Below are 21,120 nucleotides of genomic sequence, written 5' to 3' on the forward strand. Positions count from 1 at the left end.
TTGCCACCATCATCGTTACCGTCAGCAGCTGCATCTTATCACCATCATCACCATTACCACCACCACCACCATCACCATCATCAGTAACATACTCTCAAACATGTTTATATACAAAACAATTTTTCAGACATTATCTTTTTGGATTCTCAGAACATTCCAGTGAGGGAGGTCAGTCCCTAATTTTTGTCCACATTTTGCAAACAGGGAAATTGAGCCCTGATAGGGAAGCGGCTTACATGAGATCACTCAGCAACCACGTGAAAGAGAAGTGACTCAAATTCATCCCTTGGGCCGCATGTGCAGTTCTGGCTGACCTGCCCCCTCCAGACCAGCCTCTTTTGCCACCTAGAGGCAGGTGAGGCGAGCAAGCCAGGACTCAGTCTTATTTGAAAAACACCCAGTTAATACAATGGGGTATCACCTCACACTGGTCAGAATGGCCATCATCAAAAAGTCGACAACAATAAATGCTGGAGAGGGTGTGGAGAAAACGGAACCCTCCTGCACTGCTGGTGGGAATGTAAACTGATACAGCCACTATGGAGAACAGTATGGAGGTTCCTTAAAAAACTAAAAATAGAACTACTATAAGACCCAGCAATCCCACTACTGGGCATATACCCTGAGAAAACCATAATTCAAAAAGAATCATGTACCACAGTGTTCGTTGCAGCTCTATTTACAATAGCCAGACATGGAAGCAACCTAAGTGGCCATCGACAGATGAGTAGATAAAGAAGATGTGGCACATATATACAATGGAATATTACTCAGCCATGAAAAGGAATGAAATCGAGTTATTTGTAGTGAGGTGGATGGACCTAGAGTCTGTTATACAGAGTGAAGCAAGTCAGAAAGAGAAAAACAAATACCATATGCTAACACATATATATGGAATCTAAAAAAAAAATGGTTCTGATGAACCTAGGGACAGGGCAGGAATAAAGACGCAGATGTAGAGAATGGACTTGAGGACACGGGGAGGGGGAAGGGTAAGCTGGGACGAAGTGAGAGAGTGGCATGGACATATATACACTCCCAAATGTAAAACAGATAGCTAGCGGGAAGCAGCCGCATAACACAGGGAGATCAGCTCGGTGCTTTGTGACCACCTAGAGGGGTGGGATTGGGAGGGTGGGAGGGAGACACAAGAGGGAAGAGATATGGGGATATATGTATATGTATAGCTGATTCACTTTGTTATAAAGCAGAAACTAACACACCATTGTAAAGCAATTATACTCCAATAAAGATGTTAAAAAATAAAATAAAATAAAAATAAAAAGACCCAGTTAAGAAACTGCCCCCAAGCCTGCACATTTTCATCCTGGCAACGCAGGAGAGGGGACAGCTTTTAAATTACAATCCGCAGTCACATTTTACGATTGCTGAAGGGGAAAGAAAATAAAAGCTTAGGGTGAGTTTAAGAGGACTTTTTGCTTGGTTAAAGAAAATAATCACAAAATTAAAAGAGTGGAAAAAAATAAATTACTAGTGACTGTTTTTACTGCATGAGCTTACAAGCTGGAGTGGAGAATTAAAAAGTTATATAGCTGGGGTTGCTAACCATGACTTATCACAGACAAAACCTCCATATTTATAGCTTTTTCCTCTTTTTCCATCTCAAGATAGTAAGCAATCCCCTGATATAGGGTTGCCTCTCTCTGCCTGGGAACCCTGGAGGCTGTGTGAGCTTAGCAGAGCTGTCAAGGCTGAGAACACAGCTAGGATTTGGTTGTTTACTGTCCTGCTACCTTCAGGGGATCACTCCCTTGATCACTCAACACTCACTGGGGGCGGGGGTGGGTGGGTAGGGTGCTCCTCTGTGTCAGAGGCCAGGGAGAAGGAGAAGGAAGGCTCTAAAGAAGTAGAACAGGAACAGCCAAGGCTCTATACCAGAATCTGTTCTCTCAACACACTTAGTTCTCACAACCGCAAATACCACCAATATCCCCATTTCACAGATGGAGAAAACTGAGGCCCAGAGATATTAAACAACTTGTTCAAGTCATGTACAGTGAATTGCCTCTCAAGGTCTCAGTCCTTGAAGGGTTTAAAAACAAGCAGGGGGAAAGGAAGGCAGAAAAGAAGAATAAGAGAAATAACTGAGGGAGGAAGGGAAGAAAGAAGAAAATATTAATTGAGCATCTGCTTTGTGCCAGGCTCCATCTGGCTATCTTTTTTCCTCCTTACTCTGTGGAAATGGGTGGTATTCGTGTCCATTTTATAGATAAGGAAACAGAGGCACAGAACAATTCATTAAGTAGTCAAAGTTAGTTTGGAAGCTGCATTGCTGGGATGTGAACTGATGTCTGTCTGGTTCTATTCTTCCTGGCTGAACGGCCTTGGGGAAGTTACCTGACCCTGTCCATCCTCTGTCTCCTTATCTAGGAAACAGGAATGGTATTCTCCACTCCCTGGCCGCCCTCTCAAGCACTGGATGGGAAAGCAGATGGCACTGCAAAACAAAGAAGTCTGGTCCAACACCCTGCTTGCAGGGGGGCAAAGGAGGGCTGCTCTCTCATCATCTAGGGATGAGGGGATTGAGGCCAGGGAGCTCAAGAGATGACACGAGAGAGACTGAAGCTGGGCCTCCTGCTTCCTGGTGTGGTTCTCCCATATTCACTGATACGAACGAAACTGAATGGGGAGAAGGTCAGACATGAACAGGTATATATAACTGCCAGAAAAATCTGAACATGGAAACAAGTGACCCTGGATCTCAAGGTCACTGACTTGTTGCCTTTTTCGATGACACAGTCTCCTAGAACGCTCTGCCCATCCTAAGGAAGACTGCACAGATGAGTTAGTACAGAGACTCTCAGCTCCTGCTAAAACATACCTGTGTCTGAGCTCTGCTTCAAGTCAATGAAATGAGAATCGCTGGGGATTGAGCCAGGAGCATTAGTAATTTTTTTTAACTAAAAATTTTCCCCAGCTGATTCTCATGTGCAGCCAGAGTTGAGAAATACTGATTTATGATCTTCATTTTCCAGATGGGGACCAGAGGTTCAGAGAGGGACGGCTAAGGGCCCAGGGTTGCTCAGCAGTCAGTGGCAGAGTGCAGACTCTCTTCTCATGGTTCCCAGCTTGGGACCCTTCACTCTGGTCCTAGAGACCAGACCATCCTAGTGTCCCCGCAAACTCCCACTCTCCCAGTTCCCCTCCCCCCTTTAACATTTCACGTCCCAAGAGAGGCCTGGGCATTTGGGAGGCCTGAAAGGAATCATAACCCACAAGTCTGCACCTGGGCTGGTCTAAACCCTGCAAGATGAAGTGGGGAATTGAGGCAATTATCTAATGTATTAGCTAGCCATCCCTGTGGCACTCCTGTAAGCCAAAGTAATAAATACAAAATGGTAATTTCTCCCTAGAAGCCTGGCTCCAGCCTACCACTCAATTCCCCTCCCACCCAGAAGTCATATACCACTGCCTGCTTGTCCTTTCCTGCATGGGGCGGCAGTAACTCAGCGTTATTTAAATATCTTGGGCCAAATGTGCTTTTCAAAACCTATATCATCATCCAATAACCTCAGTTCTCCTCTGCAGCTACCTGTCTGGCCAGAGCAGATTCTTCTAGCCTTCAGTGGAAAGTATTACAATAACAATGCCTTACAGGTTTTATTAAAGAGTACCAGTGGCTAACATCTTCTTTGTGTATGTTGTAGACTAGCACTGGCTAGTCTTCCCTGGAAAGGGAAGATTTAAGTTGTAGCTGAGACTTGGCCTCTTACCAGCTTTGTGACCTTGAGCGAGTCACTCTACTTACCTAAGATTTGCAATTTTTTAACTTTCCCTTAGAGTTGTAGTGCAAATCCCCATGGAGAATGGACATGACAGTGCTTGCATAGACTCCAGTAATATCTTTCATGCATGTTACAGTATCTCCAGGCCTCAAAGGCTGTGTGCAGCCCAGGGAAAGAAGGACCCACTTCTTTCCAGCTTGGAGGCACGGGAAAGGTGAGAAGACGATAAAGCTGAGTCCGGAAGGATAAGAGCTTTCTAAAAAGACAAGGGGTTTGCAGGACATTCCAGACCAAGGCGATGGCATATGCAAAAGCTTTGGGGACCATGGCAGATGCACGGAAACAGTTCAACACGGCAGAATGCATGACGTATAGAAGGTGAGAGTTTGGAGCTTAACCTGGTGCTCGGCCTTATCTTGCAATGGGGAACCACGGGATAACTTTGAGCAGGACAGAGTCTCAGAATAAAGATAACAAATGGCTGGCCCGGTTTTTCAGCACTAAACTGGAGAGGCCATGGAGGGCATACTGCTGTTGTCTGGTTACAGGATACGTAACAAGGGTGAGGAGACTGAATTGATGGCTTAGAATGGATTTGCTCTGATATCCTTAGAGCCTGGCTTAGTATCTGGTATACAGAAGGCATTCAATAAGTATGTGAATGAGTAGATGAATCTGAGAGTCAGTGAAAGAACAGAAGAAGGAGTAAAGGAATGAATGACTTAAATAACAAACGAGGGTATGAATGAGTGAATCAAATGAATAGTCCAAGGCATGGTCTGGAAGCAGCCTTAGCAATTCTAACGGCCTTGTAGCAACCAAAGCACAGGCTTGTGGCTGCGTTACCTAGAAATGCCTTATTACTGGAACGACTCCCTCAAATGGAAGGCTTCTCCCCCTCGAGAGCAACATGCTGCCCAAAGACAGAGGCTGATGACTGTGATCAAGCGAGAGGCTGTCCTTCCTGGACTCACACCTCTCAGGACGCGTCCACTGACATCCACAAAATCAGGAAAGGGTGCGGAAACACCTCGCGCCGGCTCATCCTCTCGCAGGGAGCTCATTTGGGAGGTAGGTGACTCTACGGCCATTTCTCCATTTACACGGTCTCCCTAAATGCCTAGTCACTTCAGTATCACATAAAGACAAAGAAAAGGGTTATCCTTGATAGAGACCTACCCATCGCTACGCTGTCTGCATTTCTAAGCAGCAGCGGTAGCAGCCTGAGGTCTAGGCTGGAAGAAGCAGCTTCGCTTCTCGGGGCAGGTTTCAGGACAAGGTGGTCCCTTCCGGAGCTCTCTCTAAAAGGGACGATTGTTGTAACACAGACTAAAGTGTCAGGGTTGATAGTGCACTCGGGTCTGTCTGGGACCAGAGGCCCTTCTTTCTCTTACTCCAGGCTGCGTTTCCCTCCTGCCCTGTAGATCCTTGCTATTCAAAATGTGAGCTGTGCACCAGCAGCACTGGCCTTACTTGGGAGCTTGTCAGAAATGCAGAATCTCAGGCCCCACCTACTGAACCAGAACCCGCACCTTAGCAATATCCACAGGTGACTCTCATGCATGTGAAAGTTCCTGAAGATTGAGCCTCTCTGCCTGCACGGGACACAGACACCTCCAAGCCAAGGATTCAATTACTTGACCAGGTTTCACAAAACCCTCCAGGGAAGACTTCCCCCAGGAGGTGGCAGTGACATTGAGACTTGCCGAAGGCCACAGATGTGTTCTCCTCGTTTTGACTCATCACCACAGGCAGGGGGAAGTACCAGCGTAGGAGTCAGAACTCCTTAGTGACCTTGGGCAAGTCAGTTCTCCTCCGTGAGCCTCAGTTGCCCCATCTGTAAAATGGGAACAGCACTGTTTGCTTTTCTGTCACACGGTTATCACGAAGACGAAGAGAGGTGAAAGATTTGCAAGCTCTCTCTGAAACACAAAGCCGGGTGAAGGAGCCTGTTTTCAGTATGGACAACCAGCCATCCTGACGGAAGACCTTAGAGGCCGCGGAAGGAAAATCCATACGAATGTCAAAGGTATAAGACCTTGCCCTCATGAAAATTCATCAGCAGAGGAACGAGGTGATCATTAACCAGGATGCAGCCCTCCAAAGAAAGAGCCTGGCCACGTCAGTCTCACGGAACTGCCCTCCGACAGGGATTTGCGATTGGATTCTTGGAACTGCAGGGTTTTCCACTCACTTGGAGTTATTTTTTAAAGGAGAGTTCAGCCTAAGGGCCTAAGGCTACATTACATTAGCATTCCGGTGATCAATATTTCCAGACCAGCTAGAATCAGTTGTTCTCTTACATTGTGTGGGTGAGAGAGGTGGCTACATTTTGGAAGGAGCCAGATGGGCCCACAGTAAAGGAAAAAAAAGCAGGCGATTTGAGCTACGGGAGCTGAACTTCCAGTGTTGGAGGAAGGAGGCAGGTCCCCCTTCCCCAGCCTTTAGCTTCCTGGTCCCTCTGTTGGGATGCTGTTCCAGGATCCCTGCCCTCTCATCTCCCAGTCTCAGCGAAGATGTCATCTCCCCAGAAAATCACTCCTTCCCTGACGCTCTCCATCATGTGCCCTTCATTTTTTGCCTTCACAGCATTTATTAATATTGGAAACAGTCTTTTGCTCATTGATCTGTTTATTTGTATACCATCTGTGCCATGCCCCACCCCACCCCGGCCCCAAACACAGAATGCTTTCCTAACATCCTCAATCACCTGGGGTTCTGTGTTCAGAAGAGATTGCTGGACCGCTCCCCCATAAATTCTGATTCAGCAGTTCTGGGTTGGGGCCAGGGATTTTGAAACCAGCCCTCTCAATGATTCTGATCTTCATGGAGATCATTGACAAGTGTCAGAATGTGAGCTCCAAGATGGAAGGGCCATACCCATGTCCCTCTGTGCCCTGCATCTAGCATGATGCCCCCTACAAGTGGGCTCTGGCCACCTCTTCATGGAATGAATCAATGAATGACCAAACGAGTCACATATAATTTGGTGGTACCAATCCTGGGTCCCATTTTGGAGATTCGGTATTCAGACGGAGCACCTGTTACCCATGAGGAATGGCAGTAGGTGCTGGGACAGCCGAAAGATGGAGCCAGGCACAGCCGCCGCCCTCAGGGAGGTGACAGTCTGATGAGGGGAAACTGAGTTTATAAAACACCGAGAAAGGAAAGGACCATAAGAAGGTCGTAAACAAAGTGAGTGTCAGAGGGTCAAAAGGATGGGACACTGCTTTCCAGATGGTTTATGTGGGGAAGTGGTCGGAGATAACTTCAGAAGAGATGGGATTTTTTTTCAGACAGTGCTTTCATTGTGCTTCATGTGTTTGTTATAAATTATACACACACGTGGTTAAAAATATTCAAACCACAGAAGAAGGTGCAGAATGAGAAGCCAGGCTCCTTTCCACCCACCCTGCCCCATCCTTCCTGTCTCCTCAGAGGCAGCCCATCATCAGACCTCGTGCACGCTTCCCGGCATATTCTGTGCATGTCTAAGCCCACAGCTGGACAGAACAGAGTGGGCTGATGAGGCAGAGATAGCAGATCAGGGGTCCAGGGGAAGGGCACAACCTAAGGAAGAGGTTGGAGGAAGTTGGAAAATTCCTTGAAAAATATTGACAGCTCTTAAGTGACTTGGCTTTGTGACTCAGGGCCATGAACCCCTGACTCTAGGAGGGTGGGAAGAGGGAGGTCAGACAAGGTGATAGGTAGTTTCCCACATCACTGGCTGGCTAAGCTTCTTGGAACATGCAGCAGGGCAGGGGAGGGGCGGGGGTGGGAGTGAGGCAGCCAGGGGTCAATATAAATTAAATATTGAAATTGCTCTCCTTTCAGAGCATGAGATGCAGGTTCTCATCACCACTCCTCCCATTAACCTTATGAGCTCTGGTTTCCTCATCTGTAAAATGGGCACAACAGGACTGTACTGAGAGTATTGTCATGAGGGTTGAATAAACAAATGTGAGGCACAGAGCCTGGTGCAGAGGAGGTCCTCCTCCATCTGATTCCGGTCCCCCTTGTCCCACCTCCTGGCATCAACCATTATACGCAACTTGCCAGAAACGCCTTTGCAGAGGCCTCAGCTGACCCCAGCTCCGTCATTTATTTATAAATGTCACTTTGGGCGAGTTTCCGGTTGTTCTCTGAGCCTCCGCTCCCTCATCACTGCATTGGCGGTGCCACAGCAAGAAGAGCTGTGAGGACATTCCAGACCCCTGGCACACAGGGGTGCCTACTTAGCGCCTGCCTGATCCCTTCTTTCCTTAGCGTCACAGCCCACCTAACTCAGCTCCTTGGCCACGGCCAGAGGGACGGCGCTATTGCCTCTCCAAAGACCTGGTAAAAGAAGATTAGAGGGGCTTCCCTGGTGGCGCAGTGGTTGAGAGTCTGCCTGCCGATGCAGGGGACACGGGTTCATGCCCCGGTCCGGGAAGATCCCACATACCGTGGAGCGGCTGGGCCCGTGAGCCATGGCCGCTGAGGCTGCGCGTCCGGAGCCTGTGCTCCGCCACGGGAGAGGCCACAAGAGTGAGAGGCCCGCGTACGGCCAAAAAAGAAGGTTAGAGCCTGAGACACCCACCCCAGGCAGGAATTTTTAAAAACCAAACTTACTTGGATGTGAAAAATGCAGTCGTGTCTCCTTGGCTGGTTAAAATATTTGATGCTCATCGAATATTCAACAACAACCAAGAAAGGTTCTCACTCCATGTACTGTCAAAAATGTAATGTAATTATAGTGATGTTAAATATCCCCAGCTGCTCTGAGATATTTGAATCTTAAATCAAGCCTGTCTCTACACATCCTGGGGTTGCAGCTGGAGACTCACACCAAGTACCACGCCAAGGCAGAGCTGGGGAAGTTCAAGCAAGAGCGCTGGGCTAGCATCTCCAAGCTTGTCTGTTAGATCTGGGCTTCATCGCAACGTCGGTATAAGGACCCACGACTCGGGCTATCGGCAGCATCGCCAAAGCAAGCCACGCTCCTCAACAGGGCTGTGCAAACTGGCAGTTCATAAGCATCTGTCCAAATAGCCTTTCAAACCCATGTACAGGGAGCATCAAGAGATACTGTCAAATAAGCAGTAATAAAGCGAATAAACACGTGTCACTCTAGAGCCTTTGAGGTTCTTCTGTAAATCAAATTCTTGCCGTAATTTGCCCCGTGAGACTGCTGAGCGGCAGAATCAAGCCTCATCTGCTTTCCTGAGCAGTAGGCTTAGATTTATGGACGTGAGTTCACAGTGGATGACCGCGCCATGTCAAAGTGGGAAAATAATTTCCGTTAGGAGGGGTTCCAAGAGAAGATTAAACCCTTCTACTTTCAGAGATCAGAGTATCAACAACTGTCAGATCAGTTATGCCACTGGAATCTGAAGGGGATGGCCAGCGTACACATTTTGGAAGAGAAGTTCTCAGAGGAAGAAACAGACACTGCTGTGATATATTGTAAAAGCTTAAGCGCAAGTATCCTCAGAGTCTATTTCAAGCTTCCCAGTGGCTCGACGTGACTTGAGCCACTCAATATCCCTCTCTGATTTTTAACTCGGTTCAGGGGACTTAAGAAACCCTAAAAGGCTCTGACCTACCCATAAAGGTGTGAAATGAAAACTACATAATTGTTCCTGGCTAGAATTGTGACAATATATAGAAGGCCACGCTATTCTTCCAGGGCCTGGAAGTCTTTCTGGAAAGAAGTGAGAGGGGTCATCGTAATAACGATGATGAAGATGATAGCGGTGGCTCACGTTTATTTAGCACTTACGCATCTGTGTTTTTACATTAAAGAGAGTAAGGACGACGCTTTCTGTATTTACACTCAGTTTCTATCCACCAGGACTAGACCACAGCTGGCTTTCAAGAAATCATTTTCGAATGGATTACTGCATTATCTTTACGTTTCACCACAACCCTGCAAGGAAGGTATGATCTCTGCGTTACAAATAAGGAGACAGCGTCTCAATGAAGGTAGTCAAACCCCCAGCAGCCACCCTGATAATCCCAGGCAGACCTGGGATTTGAACTTGAGTCTGATTCCTGAAGCCACATTCTTCCTACTCCTCCTACTTTGTCTAGTTTTACTCCCTTCTAGTTGCTGGGGTCCAAATTCCCAATCTGGCATGAATGTTAAGCATGGATAAAATACTCCCACATTGACTATTTCTGAACCAAGCTACGTTTGTTACGATTCTTTAATTTCTTGGTTTTAGGACAGATCCTGACCCTAACCTACACAGCCTGGTTCACAATGTGGGGTGAGGTGTGTAACAGAGAGTGTTTTGTACCACAAATGAGGCTTGTATTCGTTTTCTGTTGCTGCTGTAACAAATTACCACCATCTTAGTAGCTTCAAACAACACAGATTAATTAGCTTATGGTTCTAGAGGTCAGAAGGCTAAATCAAGGTGTTGGCAAGGCTGCATTCCTTTTGGAAGTTCTGGGGAAGAATGTGTTGTTTTGCCTTTCCCAGCTTCTACAGGCCACCTGCTTTCCTTGACTTGTGACCCCTTCCTCCATCTCAAAGCCATCCATGTAGTGTCTTCAAATCTCTCTCTGACTCTCTGGCCTCTGCTTCCATGGTTACATCTTCTCTGACTGACCCTCCTGCCTCTCTGTTACAAGGACGCTTGTGATTACATTGGGCCCACTTGATCCAGGATAATCTTTGCATCTCAAAGTCCTTATTTTACTCGCATTTGCAAAGTCCCTTTTGCCATGTAATGTGTTCACAGGCTCTGGGGATGAGGACGTGGGCATCTTTGAGGGGCCATTATTCAGCCTACCACACAGCCTTTGCAGTTTGGTTTGATTACACTCTGGCTGGCCCCATGGCCCCTGGCTGGCCCCATGGCCCCTCTACGGACCCTTCTCTGGTGTGACACTGACCCCGGAACAATGATGCCCCTGCTATGCACATCCTCCTGGGTTCACTGGGGATTCCAGTACTCCTCCTCCAGGTGCCCTTCCTTGCTCCATTCCAGCATGCCCATGCCACGTGCATTCTTACAGACCTAGTGGGTCAGATATGACCAAGAGACCCCTTCGGATCCCTCCTTCTCAGCATTCGTGGAGCCCGCAGCCTTGCCCCTCAAAGTGCGGTCCATGGACCAGCGGCATCTGCATCATCTGCAAGCTTATTAGAAATGTAAATCTCAGGCCCCGCTGCAGACCTACCGAATCAGGATCTTTGCTATGGGCCCAGGAATCTGGCATGCTAAAGTTTAGGAAGCATAGGCCTAGGGGCTTCTCCATTCATCCACAGCCAATTGGAATATGCTGGAACAGACCTCCCGGGGAAGGAGGGCAGGCCTCTGGGCAGAGATAAAGAAGGAACCCGATACCTCTTCCCAGCAGCCAGTTTTAGCACTGATTCTTTTCTGCAAGGCACTCAGAAGCCCACTGCTTTTCTCCTAAGAAAATTTTTCAGGGCAGGTGAAATCCCCTCAAGTCCACCCGGACCAGGAACAGAGGAGTTGGGGGAAGAAGAGGTCTATGGGAGCCATAGAAGACCTGCATTCAAACTCTGGCTGTTTTCTGTTCCTGTGCCATGTGACCCTGGGCAAGTCACTCCCCTCTCTGAAGTCAGGCAGGCAATAGAGTGCAATAATCACCCTCCGTTGCTGCAAGGATAAAAATGAGATGGTAATGTATAGTACGCAATCCTATCCAGCTATGATCACTAAGACTCTGCTAATTAGAATTGCAGGTTCATTTGGCCAAAGCTACACTGGGATTTCTTTGTAGGAACCACTGTGACGTAGGGCAAAGAGTGTTGACTTTGGAACCTAAGATCAGGGTCTATGTCTGTGACCTTGGGCAAGTTCTTGAACCACCGCACTTTCCTTATCTATATCAGGGAAAGAAGAATACTTTCCTGGCTGGTCCGTTGTCGGGCTGGAATAAAATAATGAAGGTAAAAGGACCTGGCAGAGAGTATGAGCTCAATAAATATGTGTGGAACCAGAAGAAACAATTTACTAAGCAAATTAATAGTATAAACAGTGGTGTCAGGGGAGATATCTGACATGCTCAGGAGAACAAACTTCCCCAGTATGTTCACGGCCTTTATTTGTTTTACCAACTATTCCTGTTCCAATTATGCGCGACTCATCTATTTGTTCGTTAGCACAGGTCTGAGTTGGATCTCAATTTGGCAACAACTCCTTAGTCAGGACTTCAAAGTTATCCATGTCCTTGAGTGAATGAAAATGGGAATTTGTTCAGATTATGACTGCATTAATATGTCTGCATAACTCCTAAGTTCCCCGTCATAAACCTATTTCCACAGGTCCATCATGGATCCTGTACTCCTAGGAATGGCCCTTCCTTCTCAGGGTGGCAGGTCTTGGAACCCAGGATGACTTCTAGGGGCTGCATCAACTTTCAGCGAAAGAAACTTCCAGTGAAGGCTTGAAAGACTGCCTTGGATACTCTCTATGGAAATGTTTGTTCTCACCAGCATCTCTCAGAGTTGGCAGAATGATGTCATCGAAAATAGTATCGGCTTTGGAGCTGGACCGATCTTTGGTTTAATCTTGACTCTGCTGTCCCCGAGCTGTGACTTTGTACCTCCCTGAGCCTCAGTTTCCTCATCTGTAAAATGGGTTCCGTAACAGCCATTCAATTCTGGTGAAATTGATGTGACTGTTTACGTAACAGGTGCCCCATACAAATCCTGGGCTAGACTCTGTCCCCACTTCCTGCGTGATGGGCAGCTCCTTTTAAACCCGGTGACCCTGATGAGGCACACTGACTGACCTTTGCTGGCTGATTTACCAGAAACAGGAGATTTGTGGTCATCTCTGTGGCCCAGTGTCTGGCACATGGTAGGGGCTCAATGTGCGTTGGCTGACTGAATTTCTGAGTAGCTGATCCAAGCACAGCATTTAGGAGAACCAAAGCGACGGATGCACAAACCGAATGGCCTGGTTATTCCTCCAGCCCTTCTCAGTTGGGCAGACATCTGATTGATGTCTTCATGACGGGCCACAGCGGCCCCCAAAGAGCCACTATCAGAATCAGCCTGACGTGGGTCCATTCGGATATCTGCAGACCTGGGCAGAGTTGACATTTGATTCCCTAAACTAATTTCCCGGAAGTCACATAACTTGGGGAGGTCTTTTCATGTTCCTTGTGTAAATGTCTATTCAATCACCGCCCTGTCTCTAGCACTCCAATAACTTGTACATTTCCCCCTTAATCACTGTTTCAGCTCCGCAAAGAAAAGAAATGGTTGGCTGAAGGGCTTGGGCCATCTGCAGTAGTTAAGCCCTATTCTCCCCTGATCACTCATTTGGACGGAGAACTTTTCAGCTAAGTCCCATTGGTCATTTGGCTCATGCCCTCATTTCACAGAGGAAGATGCTGAGGCCAAAGTCACACGCAGGTCAGGGCGGAACCGAGGCTGTACTGGTCTCCCCAGCAAAGCCCCTGCCCCACCAATGCTGCTCTTTCCTCATCCAGCTGTGCAGCTGTGCCTTTCTGGTAGTGAGGACTTGGGTTCAAATCCCAGCTTTGCTACCTGCTGGCTCTGTGACTTGCAGCCGACTACAGAACTGCCCTGAGCTCAAGGTCCTCCATCTGCCAAATGGGGATGATGACAAATCCTTTCAGGGTGACTGCGAGAACTGAGATGGCATAAAACGTGCCCAGCCCGAGGCTGGCGCACCACAGCCACCAGTGCCATTTACCTCCGTCCTTCCCTCGAAACGCTCACTGCAAGTAATATTAACAGAAATAGCTCACATTTATGGAGTCCTTACTGGGGTGCCAGAAACCATCCTAATCACTTGACGCTCATTTATTCCTCTTTCTCTAAAGGCAAAGGTATCTTTCTAGCCTCCCTAAAGCCATCCATCCTCACAGCTACTGCACTGCCTGGCCTAGCACCACTTCAATGGAATTTGCTGATTTTAAACAATATGTTGCTGAAATGATTTCTTGTTTTCTGTGGCTGGCTCATAGCAGCCAGCCTGCTTCCTGTGACAAAGTGTGAGGAAATCAAATGCTGTTTCCTTGGCTTTTAGTACATATGACTAGTCCAAAATCTGCACTCAGGGTTGACCCCCTGCTGATGGGGACAGACAATGAGGGCAGGGTTCAGGGAAGTGTGGAATTCTCCTGATGGAGTTAGGAATGGGGGGCGTGACAGTGGACAGTGGTGGGGTGGGACATAGATGAGATCTCCCTCTGTAGGGTGACAGCCAGTAGCAAAAGAAGTCAGAGCTTTTGCTACAAAGTTTAAAAACTTAGTTTGGCCTCCAGGTGTCCATCACATCTTTGCCTTATTATCCCCCAACTCAGCTCACCCAGCGCCCCCGACTCCCACCCCTGCCCACTGCCTTGAGCTACTCTCAGCCCTAGAAAGGATGTGTCCAATCTCATCGTTTCATGTCTCTGTCCTCCTCATTTGCACATGCTGCCCGCCCCCCCACCCCGGGAAGTCCCCTTTCTCTCCTTCTCTACCTTGTAATTCCTATTGATCCCTCCAGACTCAGCTCAGATGTCACCTCCTCCAAGAAGCCTTCAGAGGTCCCCAGTCTGAACTGGGTACTCCTCTGAGCCCACGCAGCACCTCTGCCCTCCTGGCCTCTGTTGATGTATCTCTTTCCTCAACAATACTGCAAAATCATGGAGGACACATACCACGCCTTATCTAATTTTACATCCCCAGCAGCTAGTTTAGAGCTTGACATATAGTTGACACTCAGTATACACTGGGTGATGGAATGAAATGAACCAGGAAATGAGCCTATCCCCACTCAGGTAAGTGGTCATGATAATAGATGATAATTATATTGATCATAATTAATAACTGCTACCACGAGATACAAAGAAGGTCGATCTCTTTATTCAAATTATAACGATAGCTCTTGAATACTGAGCACCTATGCTGTCCAGGCAGGGGCCGGTCACTGCATACATGTCATCTTCTTCCCAGCTCTCAGGGGCTCAGAGAGCAAAGCACCTGCCCGAGGCACGTGGCTAGAAAGAGGCAGAACCAAAGCCTTAAACTGAGGTCCGCCTGACGCTTCCCCTGACTTGTGCCCCCTCCCAGAGAGCGTCACTGCTCCTTATTTTTGGACCCGACTGGCCTCTGTTCGTGCCTGTCCCCAGACCCTCAGTCCCTCTTCTGAAGCCCCATACCCAGATAGACTGGCCTCACGGTTCTGCATCCTGTCCAATGGGAAGGCTGCTGTCCTCCGCCCCCAGGAAAACCCAGAGTGGCCAGTGTGCAGAGTCCAAGGTCCATGGCTCATGCCAGGGAAACCAAGCGGGCATTCAGGAGCGGAGCTGCTTTGTCTGACGGCTGAGTGATTAACCCCTGCACAGGAGCTGCAAACAAACACATCCTGAACGGCCTGCAGACTACAATCTGACTCCCACCCCTGCCCAACACTGTGCTCTCTCTCCCCTGCCGGGTTTATTTCTAGACCGTGAGACCAACCGGATGGAATGAGACTTGGGGCACATCTCCACACTGGTCGCCCTGGAAGCCCACTCCTCACCTGTGGCACTCGGGGCTTGGAAACTTCAGGTGTCTGGGGAGCACTTGGTATCCTGCGCCGCACTCTCCCTTTCTGTCCCCCAAAGGAATAAATGCCCCCAAACTGCCTGGGCATTTCCTCATTAGAAATGCACTCCACTGGTGCTCCCTGGAGAAATTAATCCAGGAGTCTTGGAGGACGGCAAGGAGTCTTCGGGTTACCTGGGGAAGGTCTTCATTCCCCAGATCTTTCCTTAGCACTTACTATACATCGGGCTCTGTGCTGGGGGCCGGAGATGGCAGGGAAATCAGATCTGATTCCCACTCAAGTCCAGAGGGTGAGACACACAGACCAGGAGGTGTGGTGACACGCATACGTGTGAGGATTGACACCTAAACGGAAGGTAGGGGCAAAAAGAGGGAGGCCTCAGTTGTTTGGTGATGAGGGGAAGCGGTGGGCAGTCAGGAAAGGCTCCAAAGCGGCAGGAACCCCAGGGCTGGATGATGGAGGATGACGAGCTATCCCCAGGCAGACAAAGCAGCGGGGTGGGCGGGGTGCACTTAGGGTAGCAGAGGAAGGCAGAGAGAGGCCTGAGGAGCGGGCGTCCAGCTGCTGTCAGCCGTTTGCCAGAGCTTGATATCTGGTGCCAGAGAGGGCGTGGCCAGAGGGCGGGCTCAGGTATAAGGCCTGAGGAACTTGGATCTCATCCCCAGGACAGGTGAGTCACTGAAGGGTTTTAAGAAATGGGGTGCTATGCTTTGAGTGGAACTTTAGAAAAACTGCTCTGCCTATAGTGCCGAGGGTGGATGCAGAGGACGGGGAACACTGAGCTGGAGGCCAAAGACCAGTTAGGAGGCTGGTGCCATTTTTCTAGGGACCCAGCACAGTCCGAAGAGCTCCCTCCTCTCTATATGTATGTAAACACACACACACACCCCTATCTACAAATACAGGCACAGCGGATGTGGTGTATATACTATTGTTATCTCTACTAGATGGAGTAGGAAACTAAAGAACAGAGAGATTAAGTCACTTGTCCAAGGGCACACAGAAAGTGGCTCAGGACTTGAGCCATCAGTTCAGCTTGAGCGTTCATGCTCTTAACCACTACACTATAGTGTCACTCCATCAAAGATGACCAAGGATTGGGACAGGGTAGCATTGTTAACGGAAAGTATTCCTGATGGGCCCACTCTATATTAGGGGCTCCTCCGAAATAGCTTTTGGCTTCCATGGATAGAGGGGGTGCAGCCTTTAATTCTGAGGCCCCTGGGAAAAAAACTACAGCGTGAAATGGGAAGGAGCTGGAAACTCCCAGGACAGGGCCATGATATGAAGCCACTAGGGGTCACTTGAGTCCCCAGGAACACATGCCTTTGGGGAATGGAGGTAATACTTTTGCTTCGGTGGGTGTGGGCCGGCAAATTCTTCAGACACAGGAAGGCAGGGTACAGGGCGGTCAGAGAAGGCTGTGCCCCAGTGAGAAGAACCCTGCTTTCGTCAACTCACAGCCATTCCTTCCAGGGAGGCTGAGGTCAGGTGACTCCTGCAGGCGCTATGTGCTCTGTAGGCCCTGTAACATGTGGCCAAGGCTACGACGCCCTGGGGCAGCCCCACTTTCCACTCTCCCAGCCACGCTCCCAGAAGGGATAGGATTTGGAGGTGGCTGAGGGCTACAGGCCTACGCAGGGGTCCTCTGATAGAAGAGAGGTCCAGGATCAGAGAGGAAGGTTCCACGTGGCTTCTGTGTGATACATTTGGTGGTGCGCAAAGCTGGACGTTGAGCTTGCCGGCTCTGCGCTTTGGACAGCATTTTAGAGACTCATATCCCTCATCTTTAAAATGGGAATAAAATTCTGCCAAAGCAGGGCTGTGGCGAGTGTCAAAAGCGAATCCTGGCTGTTGGCCCACGATCCGCACTTTGTAAAGCCATCGTCAGACGTGCAGAATTTTCCAAGTGTTGTTCAACTTTTGGAGTTGGAGCTGCTGGTACTTGAATGTAACACTGAACTTCAGTCCAACTCTAGGGGGCTGCTAGTTAGTGGTCAGCCAAAGAACAATAAACAATAAGGGATTGCAAACTTCATTCCTTCACCTTTGTGGATGGAACTCAGAATTGTGTTTGAAGTCTGGGCGAAGTCACTTAGAAGCATATGTTAACAGCACCTCCTGCTTGCTAAGGTGGGGAAACCACAAGGTAGGTATTCTTTAAAAGCCGGCTGAAAAGCTCAGGAAACAAGGGATATTTGGGGAGTGGATAATTCACAGCTACTGTTCATACAGGCTTAAAGCAAAGCAAGGAGGGCAAGACTGAAGCCAGGGTCACCATCCTAGATGAGGAGTAGCCCAATCAGCCAATCAGAGGCCTGGCCTGACGGGCATCTGTGCCAACACCTGTTGGAACCAGAGCATCTATCTACCATCCCAGAAAAAGCATCGTCGTAGATGAGATTGTCAGGAGTGCTGCCTAACGCTGGTAGAATCACCATCAGAGCATTACAAATAAACACACACACCAACATTCCCTGCGCTAGTGGAAAAGCCCAACCCTCCCCCCAAGGGGCATTTACACACGAATGGCTGGACAGGCTCGAGCCACGCTGCGGCCTGGCACCAGAACTCCTCCTAGGCAGACCACACAAAGCGGAAACCTTCTGTCCGACAGCTGCGTTATCCAGACCCCAGCACGGGGGAACCGACGCAGAAAATGGTTCACAAACCCCGAGCACAACTTCTCTTGGCCCCGGAGGTTCACATCATATCTCTGCCGTGCTGCTTTCCCCACTGCAGGGCGTTGGTTCCCCGAGACCGGAAGACCCATACTCACACCTTGGGGGGTCAAGGGCCCCAACGGTGCCCGCCACAGCTCCATTCCCGGGTAGCTTAAGACACAAGCGCTTTCAGAAAGTAGCACAAGGGGCTGCTGCCTCTCCCACCAAACCAGCTACTGCTTCAGCGATGGTTGGTATTCTGGGAGTTTCCTCCAAAGTCCCCCTAGACTGGAAGTGTCTTGGAACTCTCAAGCCATAAGCTGTTTAGGGTCCCAAGCTTGCTTAGGGCCTCTACCCGATTCTCGCAGTGGCCCATTTTTTGAAGAGCTTCCTATTGGTTTTCCCAAAGACAACAAGCCCACACTTAAGACATGCTTCTCTCTCTTCCCATCCCTTCATCCCAGACACAGGGTAGCCACCTGGAGCCCTGTGGACCTGGGGGGGTGAGATGGGGGAGAAGGGGGCCTGGTATTCCCGGAGGGGACCATAACAAGCAAAGCGGAGGGGCTTGGGAGCTGACAGTGCAAGGAGAGAGGCCGGGACAGGGGAGCCCAGCGACTCCTCCTGCAGTGGTGTCCAAGTCCCCACAACCTGGAGAAGACGCGGGGTACCTAAGAGTGGGTTCAGCCTCGGCCTCGTGGGCTGGTGTCACCGCCAGGGGCCTGGGGTCCAGCCCCGGGCGGCGGGGAGTGCCGGCCGGCGGCCTTATGACTCGGGAGATTAGGGGAGCGGGTCCGCGCGGAGGGCAACTCACGGAGGAGAAGTTGTGCGGGCCGCAGAGCTCGCCGCGGTACTTGCAGGAGAGCAGCATGTCTTCGAGCTGGTGGCCCAGGCGGTCCATGAAGGCGGCGCTGATGCCCTCGAAGTGGCGCGGCGGCAGGAAGAGGCGGAAGTCGGCCAGTTTGCGGAACCACTGGCGGCGCGGCTCGTCCCCCCTCAGCAGCTCGCTGACCAGCGGGCGCGCCGTGCGGTTGGGCAGCAGCAGCCCGAGCCAGTGGCCGGCGTAGTAGAGGTCCCCCTTGGAAAGGCGCGGGAAGCGCAGCGGGTTGTTGTTGCACACGGTGACCGCGGGGAAGGGCAGCTGGCGGCTCCACTCGCGGTGCACCCGCGTGTGCGACGGGAAGCTGAGCCAGTAGAGCAGGCGGTTCGAGGACCAGGACAGCAGCAAGCCGAGGGACGTGCAGAAGGCCAGCACCCACAGCGCCCGCCGCTGGAAGGAGCCCCCCGCCGCCGCACGCCCCGCGCACATGTGCCGCAGCCCGTGCAGTTTAGCGCGGCTCAGCGACGGCCGCCCCCTGCGGGCGACCCCCGGCCCCTGCAGCGCCTGCTCGCGCTCGCGCTCGCCGCCCCGGGGCCGCCCGGCTGCCGCCACCGCCGCCGGCGCCGGCTCCTCGCGGGCCATACGGAAGCGTCCCGGGCCGGTGAGCGCGGCCCCGGGCCGCCCGGCTCCGCCACTCCGGCTCATTCATTCAGCCCGCGGCTGGCGGCAGCGGCGGCGGCCCCGGCCGGGCGGAGCCGCCATGGGAGTCCGCAGCAGCAGTGGAAGCAGCAGCGGCAGCCGCTGCGCGCAGCCCGCGCCAGGGAAGCGTGCGCCCGAAAGGAGCTCCGGTGGCGCGGCATGCCCGCCCGGCGCCGCCACCGCCGCCTCCGCGGGCGCCCGCCCGGGACCGAGGCCGCCTCGGCCCGCCGCCCCTGGCACGGGCCTCCCCGAGCGCCTCCCAGGCTCTCCTGGCCCCGAGTCCTCCTGGCGGACGCCCGACGCCGGCCACTACCTCTGGAGGGGCCCCGCTGGGCGCCGCCTCTCCGGTCCCTGGGCGCTGCGCCCGCCTCCCCTCGTCTTGGATCTCGGGGGACCCTGAGCTGAGTCCCCCCGGCTCCGCCTAACCCCAGCTTTTATGCTGGTCCCCGGAGAGCAGCCACTCGGCCACCAGTGCCTGATTCGGACACCCCCAAGGACCCCACCAGCCCGGCCGGTGGCCCGCGGTGCTGGGACACGGGGGAGAAGGCGCCGGGGGACGAGCGCCCCCAGAGGCGCGCGGCGGCTCCTGGCTTGGCGGGTGGGGTGGGTGTGTACAGGGGTGAGCGGTCGCCCAGCTGGCTGCTGCCCTCTTTCCCTTTCCTCCGGGACCCTTGTCACTGCTCCTCGGGCTGCGCTCGGCTGAGACCTGCTAAGCGTCCCCCAAGTCCAGAGCCCGCGCCTCGCCTGGGGCTGGGGGCGTCTCAGGGTCCTGCCAGAGGCTGCTGGCCGCTGGGCTCCTTCAAGGGTGCTGGCCAGAGGAAAGTGTCGCTTCTCCCGCGGCTCTCCGAAGTGCCTCGAGTCTCCAGAAAAGCCCGGTCTCGCCGTCCCTTGCCTCTTCTTTATCCTGCCCCGGTGCTCCAGGAGCTGGGGACCGAGGAGCCCCGGCTACACCTCTCGGGGGTGACCCGGGCTCGCTGCTCCGCGCGCCCGGCTCGTCTCGAGACTCCCAGCCTCGCGGCGGCGGCGCTCCTCTCGCGGCTGCCCGGCCCTCCTCGGGCCCCGGGCGAACTTGGGCAGTGGCCGCGCGACGCCGGCGCGGCTAGGCTTCCAGCACCTGCTCCTCAGCTCGCCGGCCCCCCGGCTCCGGGCAGGCGGGGCGGCGGCGGCGGCGGGCGCCGTGCGCTCCCGGAGACGCGGTGCTGACGCGCGCGGCCCCTCCTGGCTGCATTTTACTTCCTGGCCACTGTGGCCGCTGCACACCGAGCGGGAAGCGTTTTGCCGGAGCCGGCGGCGGGGGGGGGGGGGGGGGGGGGGGGCGGGGATGAGCTGCACAGAAGTGCCGCGCTGGCGGGAGAGATGTGGAGTAGAAACGCTGCGTTTATGTGGGCCGCGTGTGCATGAGTGTGAGGACACTTCGGGCTGTGCGGGCTGGACTGTCGACAACCTAAGCCGCTGTCTAGTGTGGGCATTTTTGCAAGTGTGTGAGTGGGGCGTCATGCACTGAGTGTGGGTGGGATGTGCGTGTGTACGTGTGAACGGGCATTTCTGTGTATCTGGTGAATGTGAGCCTATGCGCAGAGCTGTGGCTCTCTGAATGTGTGTGGTGTGTGTAGGACAGAGTGTTGGCTTGTATGCTCTACGTGTGTGTAAGTGTGCATGTA

General features: G+C 51.8%; 1 protein-coding gene across 2 annotated transcripts in view; it reads right to left on the reverse strand.

The window, feature by feature from the left end:
- Positions 1-21,120, reverse strand: part of ASIC2 (acid sensing ion channel subunit 2) — a 1,024,770-nt gene that overhangs the window by 225,440 nt on the left and 778,210 nt on the right. The window contains exon 1 of one of the 2 annotated variants that reach the window (XM_033847875.2): positions 18,755-20,599. The exons of the other annotated variant lie outside the window; for it this stretch is intronic. Within the exon in view, the coding sequence (XP_033703766.1) occupies positions 18,755-19,465 (711 nt within the window). The 5' untranslated portion in view covers positions 19,466-20,599. Of the gene's footprint in view, positions 1-18,754; positions 20,600-21,120 lie in introns of those variants that run through there. 2 annotated transcript variants of the gene reach the window in all.

Source organism: Tursiops truncatus, chromosome 20, assembly GCF_011762595.2.
Source record: "Tursiops truncatus isolate mTurTru1 chromosome 20, mTurTru1.mat.Y, whole genome shotgun sequence".
Classification (NCBI taxonomy): Eukaryota; Metazoa; Chordata; class Mammalia; order Artiodactyla; family Delphinidae; genus Tursiops; species Tursiops truncatus.